Source organism: Bos mutus, chromosome 11 (genome assembly GCF_027580195.1).
Source record: "Bos mutus isolate GX-2022 chromosome 11, NWIPB_WYAK_1.1, whole genome shotgun sequence".
In the NCBI taxonomy this organism is placed as follows: domain Eukaryota; kingdom Metazoa; phylum Chordata; class Mammalia; order Artiodactyla; family Bovidae; genus Bos; species Bos mutus.
Window position 1 is genome coordinate 86,980,757 of NC_091627.1, and position 15,617 is coordinate 86,996,373.

A 15,617-nucleotide genomic window follows, 5' to 3' on the forward strand; every position below is an offset into this window, starting at 1 on the left:
CGCACGCGCTCTCCCTGCGCTTCCTGCCGGCGGGAGTGTGGGAGGCGGGGCATCCGGGTCCCTCGGCGGCTGCTTCAGGCCCTGGAGCTCTGCTGAGGCGCCCCTGCCAGAAATAGGAGGTGAGGCCGCCGAGTCTGCAGCTAGAGCCTGGGCGTTGACACATCCCCTTCCCCAAAGCTCCCGCCACCACGTTGTCAGAGGGCTGGGGACGGAATTCCAGTTCGTAATGAACACTTTCACTTTTCAGCCGCCGACTCCAGGGTTGACAGCCCGGGTGACCGGCGCCCAGGCCTGCGGCGCCTCCTGCATTTCCCCCCGTCCCAGCGCAGCGCTTCGGTTCTCACAGTAGTCGGGATTACCCGGACCAGCTGCGCGCGCGTCCTCTGCCAGCTGCGTTCCTGCCCCCACCCCACCCCCCACCACCCCCGGCGTTGCAGCTGAAGCTTCGGCCGCGCGTATCTGGCCTCCCGCCGCCACCTCATCCCCCCAAGGAAGACTCTCAGAGACTTCCAAGGTGGCATCTTTCTGCTGGGACGCCTTGAAGTTCTCCTGGGGCAGGTGCAGCAGCGGGAGGGTGCTGTGCATCGAGCAGAAGGAGAGAAAAAAGGAGGGTGGGTTGTCATGCTCGGCTGATGTTTGATATTGGTGTTTCGGTTTTCCGTTTATGAAATGGGTAAAGGACATCTGTTTTTCTTCTGGAACTATGTCTTTTTGCACTGTTTATTTTAATTTTCCTTTGACCCCATTATCCATTCTTCCTCAACAAGCATGACTTTCATTTGTTTTTGTTTGCACCCTTATCCTTTAAAATCAGTTTCTCAGGTTTTGCTTCGAAGTTATGTACGTGTCCTCCAAGACAGATGAGAAGTAAAGCCTTGTATTTCTTTTCTTAGTGATTATATTCATGAAGCTTGACTTTTAACATGAACAAGTCCTTACAAGAATTTTAAAATTGTTTATTTAAGGTGTGAATTTAAAACTTCAGTCATGGAGTTAGCCCACAGTTTATTGCTCAATGAAGAAGCTTTGGCTCAAATCACTGAAGCAAAGAGACCAGTTTTTATCTTTGAATGGTTGCGATTTCTTGATAAAGTCTTGGTTGCTGCCAACAAGGTATGGTATTGCTTTTTATCTAGTTAACATATGTAAAGAATATTATATGTACATGCTTTGTAAGAAGGCACATTATGTTTTGGAGGTTGTGGGTCACTTGAGAATATTACACAGTAGTAAAAATTTCTTGTCTGTCCTTTTTCTATTCTGTGGCAAAACTGAAACCTCATTTAAATCTAGCTTATTGCTTGGGTAGAGGCTTCATATTTCTTCCTGGACATCTAAATGTGAGTGGAGAAAAAGAAGATTATGTGACTGCTATCACCGTAAATTCATTATCTCCAACATCAAGTGGTCCCTTAGTGCTATGTAGCAGTTTCAGTTATCTTCACTTGTCTGTCTGAAGAGTTAGCCTTTTTTTTTTCTTCCTTCACAGTCTTTTCATCCAAATTACTTTTCAATATTTGTGTGTTTTACTTTCCGTTTTTAAAATTAGATGCTGTGTTTAAAATTAGGAAATCAAACATCTGATGATCTTTTACCATCTGCTCAAATGTAAGAGGGAAGGGGATATATGTATACCTATAGCTGATTCACCAGGATCTTCCTGGTGGCTCAGATGGTAAAGTGTCTGCCTGCAATGTGGGAGACCCAGGTTCGACTCCTGGGTTGGGAAGATCCCCTGGAGAAGGAAGTGGCAATCCACTCCAGCACTCTTGCCTGGAAAATCCCATGGACGGAGGAACCTGATAGGCTACAGTCCATGGGGTCGCAAAGAGTCGGACACGACTGAGCGACTTCACTTCACTTCATAGCTGATTCATGTTGAGGTTTGACAGAAAACAAACAAAATTCTGTAAAGCAATTATCCTTCAATTTAAAAATAAATAAATTTTAAAAATAAAATTTAAGAGGGAGTAGTAAAAGTTTGCCGGGCAGAGTGATGTTTGTTAACTGCTTTGTCGTTCTTTGAGGAACTCTTTATAGGTTTCTCTTGGCTAGTCATTCCCCATAAGAGCCTTTTTTACTTTTTTTTTTTTTTTTTTTTTTGCCTTTTTTACTTTAAAGTGTCCTAAGGTATATGACTAGCTGCGTAGATTCTAGGATTTTGTGGAGAAGGCTGGGGACTTCAACATTAAGTATGTTAACTTTTACTTAGTCCCCCTGTTGTCAGTGTAGTTTTCCCAGCCCACAATTGTGCCTGAGCTTGCAAAGTCCAGAATGAAGGAGAGAGATATGAGAGTCTTAGAGCTTCTTAAATAGACTCTCAGTCATTCCCTTCACTTCTAGGTGCAACTTTACTCTCTCCTCCATGAGAACTTTGATGCCTCAAAACAAAAGCCACAACATATATGAGCTTTTAGGGGGTTCTGTGTTGGAAGTTGGGGATCTTGTAGCTTTCCTATTGAGTATAGCTCATTCTTTGTTTTCTTTGCCCTTATGTACTTGTGCTTTTTAGTTACTTATTTATTTCTTTGATTGCCCTGGAGTATATTTTAGTTTCTGTAGAGACTGAATTAACACATGGATTCATTACAGTCTTTAACTGAAAGTTCCTATTTTCTCTTAAACTCACTCCATCTGAGTACGTGTTGCCTCCATTTCACTGAAACAGATCTTGTTTTGCCCAAACCAATGGTCAGTATTCTGTCTTAATGGACCCATCAGCAGCTTTTCACCTAGCTGATCCTCTGTCTTGAAATACTTAAAAAAAATTTTATTTTGTTGTGAAATTGAAAAATAAAAGGAGTATGTAAAAAGTTATCCAAATTGTGAAGCATAATAATATGAACATCTGTGCTCCCTTCACTCACATTAAAAAATAAATTGTTAACAATACTGTTGATGCACTGTTGGTGTGAAGCTTTTCCTATTTGTGGTTCCTAAGAAACTATTTGCTTTTAGTTCTCATCCAACTTCCCTAGTTACTCCTCCTCTTTTGCTGGCTGTTTCTCAGTCCTGGGCACAGTTGTTTGTTTTTTAAATACATCTTACTCCTTCAGTGACACCATCGAATGTCATGACTTTTACTACCATCTACATAGTAATGATTCTCAGATATCTAACTACCTGCTCCACTTCTACCTCTTGGATATCTAAATGGCATCTCAAAAGTTAAAACCAAATTCTTGATTTAACCCTCCAAACCTGTCCTTTCGCCAGTACTTTCTATCAGGAAATGACCATTTCATCCTTCTGGTTGCTCAAATCATAAACCTTTAGAGTCATTCTTCACTTCCCTTTTTTTCTCAAACTTCATATCATGTTTCTCAGCAATTCATATTGGTTCTATCCCCTATATATGTCCAGAATTCAATTATTTTTCATTATTTCCATTGCTACTGCCCTCATTTCTCATTGAATTTTTGCCACGACTTTTTAAGTGTTCACCATGCCTCTAACCATGTACGTTTGTAGAGTATCCTCAGCTCAGTAGTCAGAACGAGCCTGTTAGAACATTTAATCATGTTCCTCTTCTGCTTCAAACTCTCAGAATAAAATAGAGTTCTTGCAGTGGTGTCTGAGGCACTGCATGACCTGGTCCCTTCTACCATTCTGACTTCATTTCCTGTTGCTTCCTCTGTCTTATTCTGCTCTAGCCACACTGACTTCTCTGTCCTCAAGCATGCTGAGCAAGGCCTTTGCATTTGTTTCCTGCCAGGAATGTTCTTCTCCCAGATATCTGTATAACTCACATCTTGATTTCTCTTCAGGTTGCCTTTTTCTTACTAGTCTCTATAAAACAGTAAGAACTTACACTGTTCATGTTTATTTGTAAACACTCTCCCCACTAGAATGTAAACTTCTTGACTGCAGAGGCTTTGTCAATTATGGTCACTCATGCCTCCCAGTGCCTGGAATAGTGCATGGCATGTACGTGCAAATAAATATTCCTTTAATGAATGGATGAATTCTCAGCATTGATTATGAGTAAATCTGAATATTTTTTCTGTTGCCTAGGGCTCTTCAGAGTTTCTTTTGGTTTCCTTTACTGAGCTATATAGCTTTGTGAGCTACCTGCTTTGCTTTACAGGGGACCCTAGCTGAGTTCTAAGACATTAATTGTCCATACACTCAAATTTTACATCCTTTGATTGTTATATTTTTTAATAAGGCAATGTGGAAACTTTTTGGATATAGAGTAGTCACTTTTACTGATAGCTAACTTTATGGAATTGGAGAAGAATGAAGGAGAATAATCTCCTTTAAATTTGAACAGAACAACCTTTTTGACTAAAAGATAAAATTATGTATAAGAAAAAAACTGACTTTTTTTTTTTTTTTTAACAGACTGATGTAAAGGAAAAACAGAAAAAACTTGTTGAACAATTAACTGGATTAATAAGTAGTTCACCTGGACCACCTACACGAAAATTGTTAGCTAAAAACCTTGCAGCCCTTTATAGCATTGGGGATACTTTCACTGTTTTTCAAACACTTGATAAATGCAATGACATTATCAGAAATAAAGATGACACTGCAGCCTACTTACCAACAAAATTGTAAGTACTCACTTTGAAATTAACCCTTGAAACTTGTTTTTTTCCCAGAGTAATTTATCTCAATAAGGGAATGGCAACCCACTCCAGTATTGTTGCCCGGAGAATTCTATGGATAGAGGAACCTGGTGGGCTGTAATAGGGTCGCAAAAGAGTCAGACATGACTGAGCGACTAATACTTACACATTATCTTAATGAAGGGCTGCTGATCGTAAAGATTCCCAGGTAGATGGAGCCTGGGGCATACTGTTGATAGTAAAAGCTCTAAGTAGGTCTGGGGAAGGAGTTCTGTTTCAACATATGCTCCATTGTCCCTGGGACTTGTAGCAAAATACAGAGAATTGGTTTGATGTCAGCAATTTGTACAGGGGTTTCTGATAATTTTGAAGGAGATAATATTCTTGGCTGGGATGCAAAGAAAAGATTTTCTAGGTGATGAGATTGATGCAGGAACAGGCAAACTATAGCCCCCAGGTCAAATCCAGCTTGCCACCTATTTTGTAAATAAAGTTTTATTAGAATAAGGACATGCTCCTTCATTTAATAGCTGTTTTCATGCCAAAATGGCAGAGTTGAGTACCTGAGACAGAGGCCGATTCCCTGGGAGCTCAGCTGATAAAGAATCTACCTGCAATGCAGGAGTGAAAAAGTGAGTTAGTTACAAAATTGTATCTGACTTTTTGCATTTCCATGGACTGCAGCCTGTCCTGCTCCTCTGTCCATGGAATTCTCCAGGCAAGAGTACTGGAGTGGGTTGCCATTTCCTTCTCCAAGGGATTGTCCCAACCCAGGGATCGAACTTGGGTCTCCTACACTGCAGGCAGATTCTTTACCAACTGAACCACTAGGGAATGCAGGAGACCCTGGTTCAATTCCTGGGTTGGGAGGATCCACTGGAGAAGGGATAAACTACCCACTCCAGTATTCTTGGGCTTCCCTCATGACAGTAAAGAATCCGCCTGCAATGAGGGAGACCTGGGTTCAATTCCTGGGTCAGGAGGGTCCCCTGGAGAAGGGAAGGGCTGGCTACCCGCCCCAGTATTCTTGCATGGAGAATTCCATGGACAGAGGAGCCTGGCAGGCTGCAGTCTGTGAGCAACTTTCAGTTTCACTTTATTGACTTCTAAGTTAAGGACTTTGGAGAAGGCAATGGCACCCCACTCCAGTACTCTCGCCTGGAAAATCCCATGGACGGAGGAGCCTGGTAGGCTCCAGTCCATGGGGTCGCTAGAGTTGGACACAACTGAGCGACTTCACTTTCACTTTTCACTTTCATGCATTGGAGAAGGAAATGGCAACCCACTCCAGTGTTCTTGCGTGGAGAATCCCAGGGAGCGGGGAGCCTGGTGGGCTGCCGTCTATGGGGTCGCACAGAGTCAGACACGACTGAAGCGACGTAGCAGCAGTAGCAGCAGCAAGTTAAGGACTTAACCCCACTCCAAGCACATACTTGTGGTTTGGATCTAGGGCAGATATTTTCAGAGGAAGTCTTGAGGATAATGGCCTTAGGGATGCACCTTGTGAAAGAGTCCATTAAGAAAGCCAGCAGTTATAGTACAATGAGGAGTGCTCTGGGAGGGAAAATAACACCTGAATAAACTTCGCTGTGGTGTAAGGGAAGAGCAGTGTCAGTGAAGGCTTCTCAAAAAGGCATCAGCAAAGAAGAACCATCAAGGAAGGCCATATGGAAATGAGTCAAGTAAGGGGTTAAGATGGGAAAAGGAGAAGATGGATGTGATGGGTTAGGGACCAGCAAGTATTGTGGAAAGGGCCAGGTAGTAAATGGTTTGAGTTTGTTGAATATCTTTGTTGCAGCCACTCAACTCTGCCATAGTCAGTGTGTAAATAAATGAGTACAGCTGTATACCAATAAAACTATTTACAGCAACAGGTGAAAGGCTGCATGATGGGCCAGATTTGGCCTGCAGACTGTTTCCCAACCTGTTTTCTGGACAAAGGAAACATAACTGGAAACAGAGCTGGCTTATTTATACCTTATTTCCAGTACAGAATAGTGGAGGGGATAAGTTCAGGAGAAGATGATGAATCCAGTTCTGGATGTGCTGAGTTTGAGTCCACGTGACAGTGTATAGCAGGCAGTTGGAAATCCTGGTCTGGGTTTCAGAGACCTGAGCTGAGAATGTTGTTTTGGTGAGTAGAGAGAGAATGGAGATTTGGGAGTAGGCTGAACCTGCGGTCTGGATAAAGTTACCTAGGAAGAGTGTATTACTGTTTTGAGAGGAGAAGGTGCCAAGGATACACCTTCACAACACCAACATTTAAGGAGCCAGGACCAGTATAACAGCTTACAGAGGAAATGGTGAAACTATTGTGAACTTGGACACTGGTGTTTAGGTCTGTTTTCAACTACATAGGTATGCTGTGGCTAAATTTTGTGTTTTTTGGGATGGATATGGATCTTAAAAGTGCTTTCCAGTTTATTCTGGAGTTGGGAGGTATGTTCATAGTTTTGTGATTCATTTCTCCATTACTTAGCAAATCCACACATGATTTTATAGTTCTGATAAAGCAGAATTTATTGCATATTACTTATTACTCATATGTATTTCCAGTGGATTCATGGATTATATTTAGAAAGTCTGTAATATATGCTGGCAAATGACAGACATTTTTAACTTTGTTTTCAGCCTATAGAGTATTGAAAAAAGCATGAAATTTGGAGTCAAAGAGGTGAAGATCGAGTCTCTGATTCTACTGTTTGTTGCTTGTAGGATAGTAAACTAAATTTATTTAATCACTCTCAGCCTCAGAGTAATTTGTTCAGGACACATAGCTTTTGTATGGCAGGTCCTAGGATTTAGACACAGATTTGCCAGACTCCAAAGGATACATGCAGATTCGCCTGCAATGCAGGAGACACAGGTTGGATCCCTGGGTTGGGAAGATCCCCTGGAGAAGGATATGGCAACCTACTTCAGTATTCTTGCCTGGGAAATCCCGTGGACAGAGGAGCCTGGCAGGCTACAGTCCATGGGGTTGCAAAACAGTCAGACAGGACTTAGCAACTAAACAACAACAACAAAAGGAAAGCTTGGGTTTCTTTCCAAAGGATGGGTATGATTTATTATATGAGTATGTTTATTCTCTTACTTTTCTGACAAGAATACAGTTTAACCATAGTATTTGTTAACAATTATAAAGAATAAAGGCATTTTTTTCTAAAATATTTTTAATTGAAATATACTTGGTTTACAATATTGTGTTAGTTTCAGGTGTATAGCAAAGTGATTCAGTTTTATATATATATATTTTAGATTATCTTCCATTATAGGTTATTATAAGATATTGAATATAGTTTCCTTTGTTGAACAGTAAATCCTTATTGCTTATCTATTTTATGTATAGTAGTTTGTATCTGCTAATCCCATACTCCTCTAATTTATCCCTGCCCTCCTTGTCCCCTTCAGTAAACATAAGTTTGTTTTCTATATCTCTGAGTCTCTTTTTGTTTTGTATGTAGATTCATTTGTATTATCTTTTAGATCCCACAAATAAGTGATATCAAATACTACTTGTTTTTCTCAGACTGGCTTATTTTACTTGCTATGATATTCTCTGGGTCCATCCATGTTGCTGTAAATGGCAGTATTTCATTCTTTTTTATGGCTAAGTAATATTCAATTGTGTATATATACACCACATCTTCTTAAGCTGTCATCTGTTCTGTTGCCATTGTGCCATCTGTTGATGGTCATTGGGTTGTTTCCATGTTTTGGCTGTTGTGCTGCTATGAACATTGGGGTGGGTGCATGTGTATTTTTGAATTAAAGAGTTTTTGTTTTTTGTGAATATATGCCCAGAAATGGGATTACTGAATCATATGGTGGCGATATTTTCAGTTTTTTAAGGAACCTCCATATCAATGCTGTTTTTCATAGTGGCTATACCAGTTTACATTCTCACCAATGTAGGAAGGTTCCCTTTTCCTTATATCCTCTCCAGCATTTATTATTTATAGATTTTTTTATGCTAGTCAGTGATCAACAAGGTGTTATTGAAAGTTTAAAATTTGTGGACAAAAATATCCTGCACAAATACAAGTTGATTTCTGAAAATTAAAAAAATGACAAAGTTATTAATCTGAACAGTGACTGATGAAAATGTCACTTCTTACAGGGCTGCAGTGGCTTGTGTTGGAGCATTTTATGAAAAAATGGGGAGAATGTTAGGCAGTGCATTTCCAGAAACAGTGAATAATCTTTTGAAATCTCTGAAGAGTGCAGAGGTAAGTTTTACAAGTATTCAATGTTTTGCTTGTGGTGGGAGTTCGGTGTTAGTTAGAACCTATGTTTTCCTTTTTTCTGTTAAGTGCATTACTCATATGGCTTAGCAAGAGGGTAGTTTAAAATTATTACTTGTAAAGAATATTACTTGCCCCTTGTTTTGATGCATAGTTCCTCATATTTCAAGGAGAAAGGAAATAATGCTTTTCCTTAACAAAGAAGAGGTTTACATTAATCCCAGGGATATTTTTGTAGTGCCATATTGGTTTTTTGTACCATAGCTAATGTATTAGTTTTCTAGGGCTGCCTGAATAAATTACCACAGAATGGGTGGCTTAACAGAAATTTATTGGGTCCCAATTCTGGAGGTTTATATATGAAGTCAAGGTATGAGCAGGGCCATTTTTCCTCTGATGCCTCTTGGGAATGATGCTTCCTTGCCTTCTTAGTTTCTCATTGCTACTGGCAGTCCTGGGCATTTGGTGGTATCCCTGAGTGTGCAGATACAGCCGTTGTGTCTCTGTCTCTGCTGTCATATGGTGGTCTACCTATGCATCTGGTTCTCTGTCCAAATTCTCATAGGATAAGGGTTCCAGTCATTGAATTAGGGTTCGCCCTGATCTTTACTTGATTTCGTTTCTCTCTCAGTTCAGTTCAGTTGCTCAGTCGTGTTTGATTCTTTGCAATCCCATGGACTGTAGCACGCCAGGCTTCCCTGTCCATCACCAACTCCCGGAGTTCACTCAAACTCATGTCCACTGGGTCAGTGGTGCCATCCAACCATCTCATCCTCTCTGATCCCCTTCTCGTCTTGCCTTCAATCTTTCCCAGTATCAGGGTTTTTTCAGATAAGTCAGTTCTTTGCATCAGGTGGCCATACTATTAGAATTTCAGCTTCAACATCAGTCCTTCCAGTGAATATTCAGGACTGATTTCCTTTAGGATGAACTGGTTTTATCTCCTTGCAGTCCAAGGGACTCTCAAGAGTCTTCTCCAACACCACAGTTCAAAAGCATCAATTATTTGGCGCTCAGCTTTCTTTATAATCCAACTCTCACATCCATACATGACCACTGGAAAAACCATAGCTTTGACTACATGGACTTTTGTTGGCAAAGTAATGTCTCTGCTTTTTAATATGCTTTCTAGGTTGGTGATAACTTTCCTTCCAAGGAGTAAGCATCTTTTAATTTTATGGCTGCAGTCACCATCTGCAGTGATTTTGGAGCCCCAAAAAATAAAGTCTGCAACTGTTTCCACTGTTTCCCATCTATTTGCCATGAACTGATGGGACCAGATGCCATGATCTTAGTTTTCTGAATGTTTAGCTTTAAGCCAACTTTTTCACTCTCCTCTTTCACTTTCATCAAGAGGCTCTTAAGTTTTTCTTTGCTTTCTGCAATAAGGGTGGTGTCATCTGCATATCTGAGGTTATTGATATTTCTCCCGGAAATCTTGATTCCAGCTTGTGCTTCATCTACTCCAGCATTTCTCATGGTGTACTCTGCATATAAGTTAAATAAGCAGGGTGACAGTATACAGCCTTGAGGTACTCCTTTTCCTATTTGGAACCAGTCTGTTGTTCCATGACCAGTTCTAACTGTTGCTTCCTGACCTGAATACAGATTTCTCAGGAGGCAGGTCAGGTGGTCTGGTAGTCCCATCTCTTTCAGAATTTTCCACAGTTTGTTGTGATCCACACAGTCAAAGGCTTTGGCGTAGTCAATAAAGTAGAAACAGATATTTATCTCTTGCTTTTTCGATGATCCAGTGGGTGTTGGCAATTTGATCTCTGGTTCCTCTGCCTTTTCTAAATCCAGCTTACATCTGGAAGTTCATGGTTCACGTACTGTTGAAGCCTGGCTTGGAGGATTTTGAGCATTACTTTGTTAGCGTGTGAGATGAGTGCAATTGTGCGGTAGTTTGAGCATTCTTTGGCTTTGCCTTTCTTTGGGATTGGAATGAAAACTGACCTTTTCCAGTCCTGTGGCCACTGCTGAGTTTTCCAAATTTGCTGGCATATTGGGTGCAGCACTTTCACAGCATCATCCTTTAGGATTTGAGACAGGTCAGCTAGAATTCCATCACCTCCACTAGCTTTGTTCATAGTGATGCTTCCTAAGGTTATCTGGGAACCTTACTTCGAAATAAAGTCATGTTTACAGGTAACAGGGTATAGGACTGATCTTGTCTTTTGGCAGGACAGTATTCAATCCACAGCAGCTAATATGATATAAAGACAGTTCTGTTTTGTCATTTCAATTTGTTATTACTTCTGAAAATTCTTTGTTCAGTTGGGGTTAACTGAAAATAGACCAAGCACTGGTCTCATAGTCTTATTCTTTATCTAGGAAAACTAAAGGTTTCTTGGACAGCACCTCTTCTAAGAACTCTTTGTCTATTCATTTATTAAACAAGAGTTGAGGACATATTCTCAGGCATTAGGCTTGTAAAGATGGATAAGATCTACCACTTGACCTCAAAAAGCTTACGATCTAATGAAAGAGATCTATATTTAAATCAGTATACTAACAGAAATATGAATCAAACACTGTAAGTATAAAAACAACAGTTCAAATTAGTCCCAATAATTTCATAGTTTGGAATGGATCTGAGAAGTTTTAAAACTGTGTTGGATATTTTATTCCTCTTTTAGAAGCTTTGTATTACTTAGGTACTTTTTGTAACTTTTTGCATTCTAAAAGTTGGGATCCTTGAGAAATTATTATTTTGAAGCTTTTGAATCTGTCATGTTCTCATTATTTGCATTTCATCAGGTCCTGGTTACATTAGAATATATTTACGTACTGTAACATAATTTCTCAGGTATTGTTTTGTTGAAATTAATAATTATTTTTACATTTTAGAATACTTTTTTATTTTTCATTACTTACTATTTATGTTTAGAATTAATGCCATTAGGTCCAGAGAAGTTTTGTGTATTGGTGTGTTCTTATTTAAATGTGGAATTTTCTTTATGTGTAGTCTCAGGGGCGAAGTGAAATCTTAATGAGTCTACAGAAAGTTCTGAATGGACTGGGTGGTGCCGCAGCTTCCTGTCATCGTGATATTTACAAGAATGCCAGGTCCCTCTTAACTGACAGGTCAATGGCTGTTCGATGTGCAGTTGCCAAGGTTAGTTCTCAGCTGGTTTATAACATTGCTTCTTAACCTGCTTGCTCTTAAATAATCGATGATTTTTTTTTGTTTTAAAATATGGTATGATTTTTCTTCCTATGGATTAGTTTCATTTCTTTCTAGAGTCATATATAGGAGGGAATAATGTTGTATGTGCCTTTTTTTGGCCTGGCTTTTTTCACTTAGCATAATTATTTTGAGATTTATCAGTGTTGTTACATGTATCGATAGTTCATTCCTTTTTATTGCTGAGTAGTATTTCATTATATGGATATACCACAATTGGTGTATTCCTTCACCTCTTATAAGTATTCAGGTTGCTTCCAATTTTGGCTATTACCAAAAAAGCTACTGTGAACATCTGTATACTAGTTTTTGTATAGACACTGCTTTTCTTTCACATGGATAAATAGCTGGGAGTGGTATGATTGGATCATATTCTAGATTTACATTTAATTTTTGGAGAAGTTCCCACCTTTTCCAAAGTATTGTGAAATTTCCTCTTTCTCCATGACCCTTACCAACATTGAGTATTGCCAGTCTTTTAACTTTTAACCATTCTTATAGATATGTACAGGTATCTCATTGTGGCTTTAATTTGCATTTCTAGACTAATGATGGTCATATTTTAGGTGCCTATTTCCATTCATATCTTTGATAATGAATCTATTAAAAAATTTTTGCATTGAGTTATTTGTTTTCTTATTACTGAGTTTTGAGAGTACTTTGTAGGTTCTTTATATATTTCTTTATCACATAGGTGATTTGCAAATATTTTCTCTCACCCCATGGTCTTTCATTCCCTAAATCGTTCCTTTCTAAGAAGAGGAGTTTTGAATTTTGTCAAAGTCCAGTTGATCAATTTTTCTTATGTTAATTATGCTTCTAGTGTTGTATGTAAGGGGCTTCCCGCAAAGCTCAGCTGATAAAAAAAATTCCACCTGCAGTGCAGGAGACCCCAGTTTTATTCCTCGGTTGGGAATTTCCCCTGGAGAAGGGATAGGTTACCCACTCTGGTACTCATGGGCTTCTCTGGTGGGTCAGACGGTAAAGAATCCTCCTGCACTTCGGGAGACCTGGGTTTGATCCCTTGGTTGGGAAGATCCCCTGGAGGAGAGCATGACAACCCTCTAGCTTGCCTGGAGAATCCCCATGGACAGAGGAGCCTAGTGGGCTACAGTCCAGGGAGTCTGGCAGGCTACAGTCCATGCAGTAGCAAAGAGTCAGACACGACTGAGCAACTAAGCACAGCACAGCATTGTATCTGAGAAAACGTTTCCTAGCCCAAGCTTTCTCCTGTGTTTCTTTCCAAATGAGTTTTATAATTTTACACTTGGGTATATGATTCACTTTGAGTTACTTTTTGTATATAGTGCAAGGTATACATCAAAGATTTTTTGTTTTGCTTTCCACATGAATATTTACTCATTCCTGTGCCATGTTGAAAAGGCTGTCTTTTCTTCAGTAAATTGCCTTTGCACCTTTGTTGAAAATCAGTTGTCCATATACTTGTGAGTCTGTTTTTGAAATCTCTGAATAGTTTCATTGAACTGTTCGTCCATCTTGATGTACCTTTCTTGATTACTGTAACTTTGAAGGTGAAAGTGAAAGTCGCTCAGTCCTGTCCAACTCTTTGTGACCCCATGCACTATATGGTCCATGGAATTCTCCAGGCCAGAATACTGGAGTGGGTAGCCTTTCCCTTCATTAGGGGATCTTCCCAACCCAGGGATTGAACCCAGGTCTCATGCATTCTGGCGGATTCTTTACCAGCTGAGCCACAAGGGAAGCCCAAGAATACTGGAGTGGGTAGTGTATCCTTTCTCCAGCGGATCTTCTGACCCAGGAATCAAAGCGGGGTCTTCTGCATTGCAGGTGGATTCTTTACCAACTGAGCTATCAGGGAAGCTCAACTTTATAGTGCCTTAAAATCAAGTAGTGTCAGCCCTTCAACATTTTCTTTTTCAAAATAGTTTTGGGTATTTTCAGTCCTTTGCATTTCCATATAAATTTTAGCTTATAAATTTCTACAAAAATAGCATGCTGAAATTTTTATTCAGGTTGCACCAAGTCTATAAATCAGTTTGGGGAGAGTTGACAGCTTATCATTAAGTCCAACTCATAAATATGATATCTCTATCTCCCATTCATTTAGGTCTTCTTTGATCACTCTTAGCAGCATTTTGTGGTTTTCAGATGCAGAGATCTTGCATATCTTCTGTGAGATTTATTGTTAACTATTTCATATTTTTACACTATTTCAAATAGTACTGATGAAAAATTTTTTTAAATTTCTAATTGTTCATTGCTGACATAGAGAAATACAGTTGTTTTGTACATTGATCTTGTATGAACCAACCTTCCTAAACTGTGACTAATTCTATGTCAGCTTTTTTTTTTTTTTTTGTTTTATTTGTTTGGCTGTGTCAGATTGTAGTTGTGGCATGTGGGATCTAGTTCCCTGATCAGGGATCAAACCCAGGCCCCCTGCATTGGAAGTACAGAGTCTTAGCCAGTGGACCACCAGGGAAGTCCCTATGTCAGCTTTTTAAATGGATTCTATCACGTGTTCTATGTAGACAATCGTGTTGTCTGTGAACAGAGACAGTTTTACTTCTTTTCCAGTCTGGATGTCTTTTATATATTTTTCTTTCTTACTGCACTTCCTGACCAGATCTTTCAGTTCTGTGTCGAATAGAAAACATGAGAGCCAACATTCTTTTCTTGTTCTTGATCCTTAAAGGGGAAATATTCAGTCCTTCACCATTAAGTATGATGTTAACTGTCAGTTTTCTTTGATGACCATTATCAGGTTGAGGAAATACCCTTATATTCCTAGCCTTCCAAAAAGTTTTTGTTAAGAATGAATTTTAGATTTTGTCAAATGCGTTTTTTTTTTTTTTTTAATTTTTATTTCCAGTGTTGTTTCTGTTTTCTAAGTTTTTTATTTTAGGATAATTGTAAAATAATTGTAGCTTTACATGCAGGGGCTTCCCAAGCGGCTCAGTGGTAAAGAAACCATCTGCCAGAGCAGGTGGCACAGGTTTGATCCCTGAGTCAAGAAGATCCCCTGGAGGAGGAATGGCAGCCCACTTCAGTATTCTTGCCTGGATAACCCCATGGACAGAGGAGCCTGGTGGCTGTAGTCCATGGGGTCACAAAGAGTCCGACATGACTGAGTAACTAAGTGCATAGTATGCAGGTTTTCATGCAATTGTAAGAAATAAAGTAGAGAGATCTTTATAAACTTATACCCAGTTCCCCCCAACAGTAATATCTTGAAAAAGCATATAGCATTACAAGCGGCATAATACAATAGTGACGTTGACACAGTCCACTGATCTTGTTCAGTTTTCCCCAGTTTTATTTATAATCTGTTAAATGTTTCTTTAGCATTAATGAGATGAATAAAATGAATTTTTTCCAACTTGCTAATGAATTTCACTGATTAGTTTTAGAATTTTAATCAGTCTTTCATTCCTATGATAAACCCTGCTGGGTCATGATATATTATCCATTTTATATGTTGTTGGATTAGAGTTATTAAAAGTTTGTGTACAAGTTTTGCATCCATGGGAGGTATTGGTATGTAGTTTTCTTCCCTTGTAGTGTCTTCGTCAGATTTCAGTATCATGGTCAGTATGTTGAGTTGGAAAGTATACACTTCTCTTCAAATTGCTG

The 15,617-nt window shown here is 39.4% G+C and overlaps 1 protein-coding gene across 1 annotated transcript in view; it reads left to right on the top strand.

Moving 5' to 3' along the window:
• Positions 1-24: 24 nt before the first annotated feature.
• The window catches only part of HEATR5B (HEAT repeat containing 5B), a 105,603-nt gene continuing 90,010 nt past the window's right edge, over positions 25-15,617 (top strand). The window contains 5 exon segments of the mRNA XM_005901909.3: positions 25-119; positions 966-1,113; positions 4,345-4,556; positions 8,692-8,800; positions 11,784-11,933. Of these exon segments, the coding sequence (XP_005901971.2) occupies positions 988-1,113; positions 4,345-4,556; positions 8,692-8,800; positions 11,784-11,933 (597 nt within the window). The 5' untranslated portion in view covers positions 25-119; positions 966-987.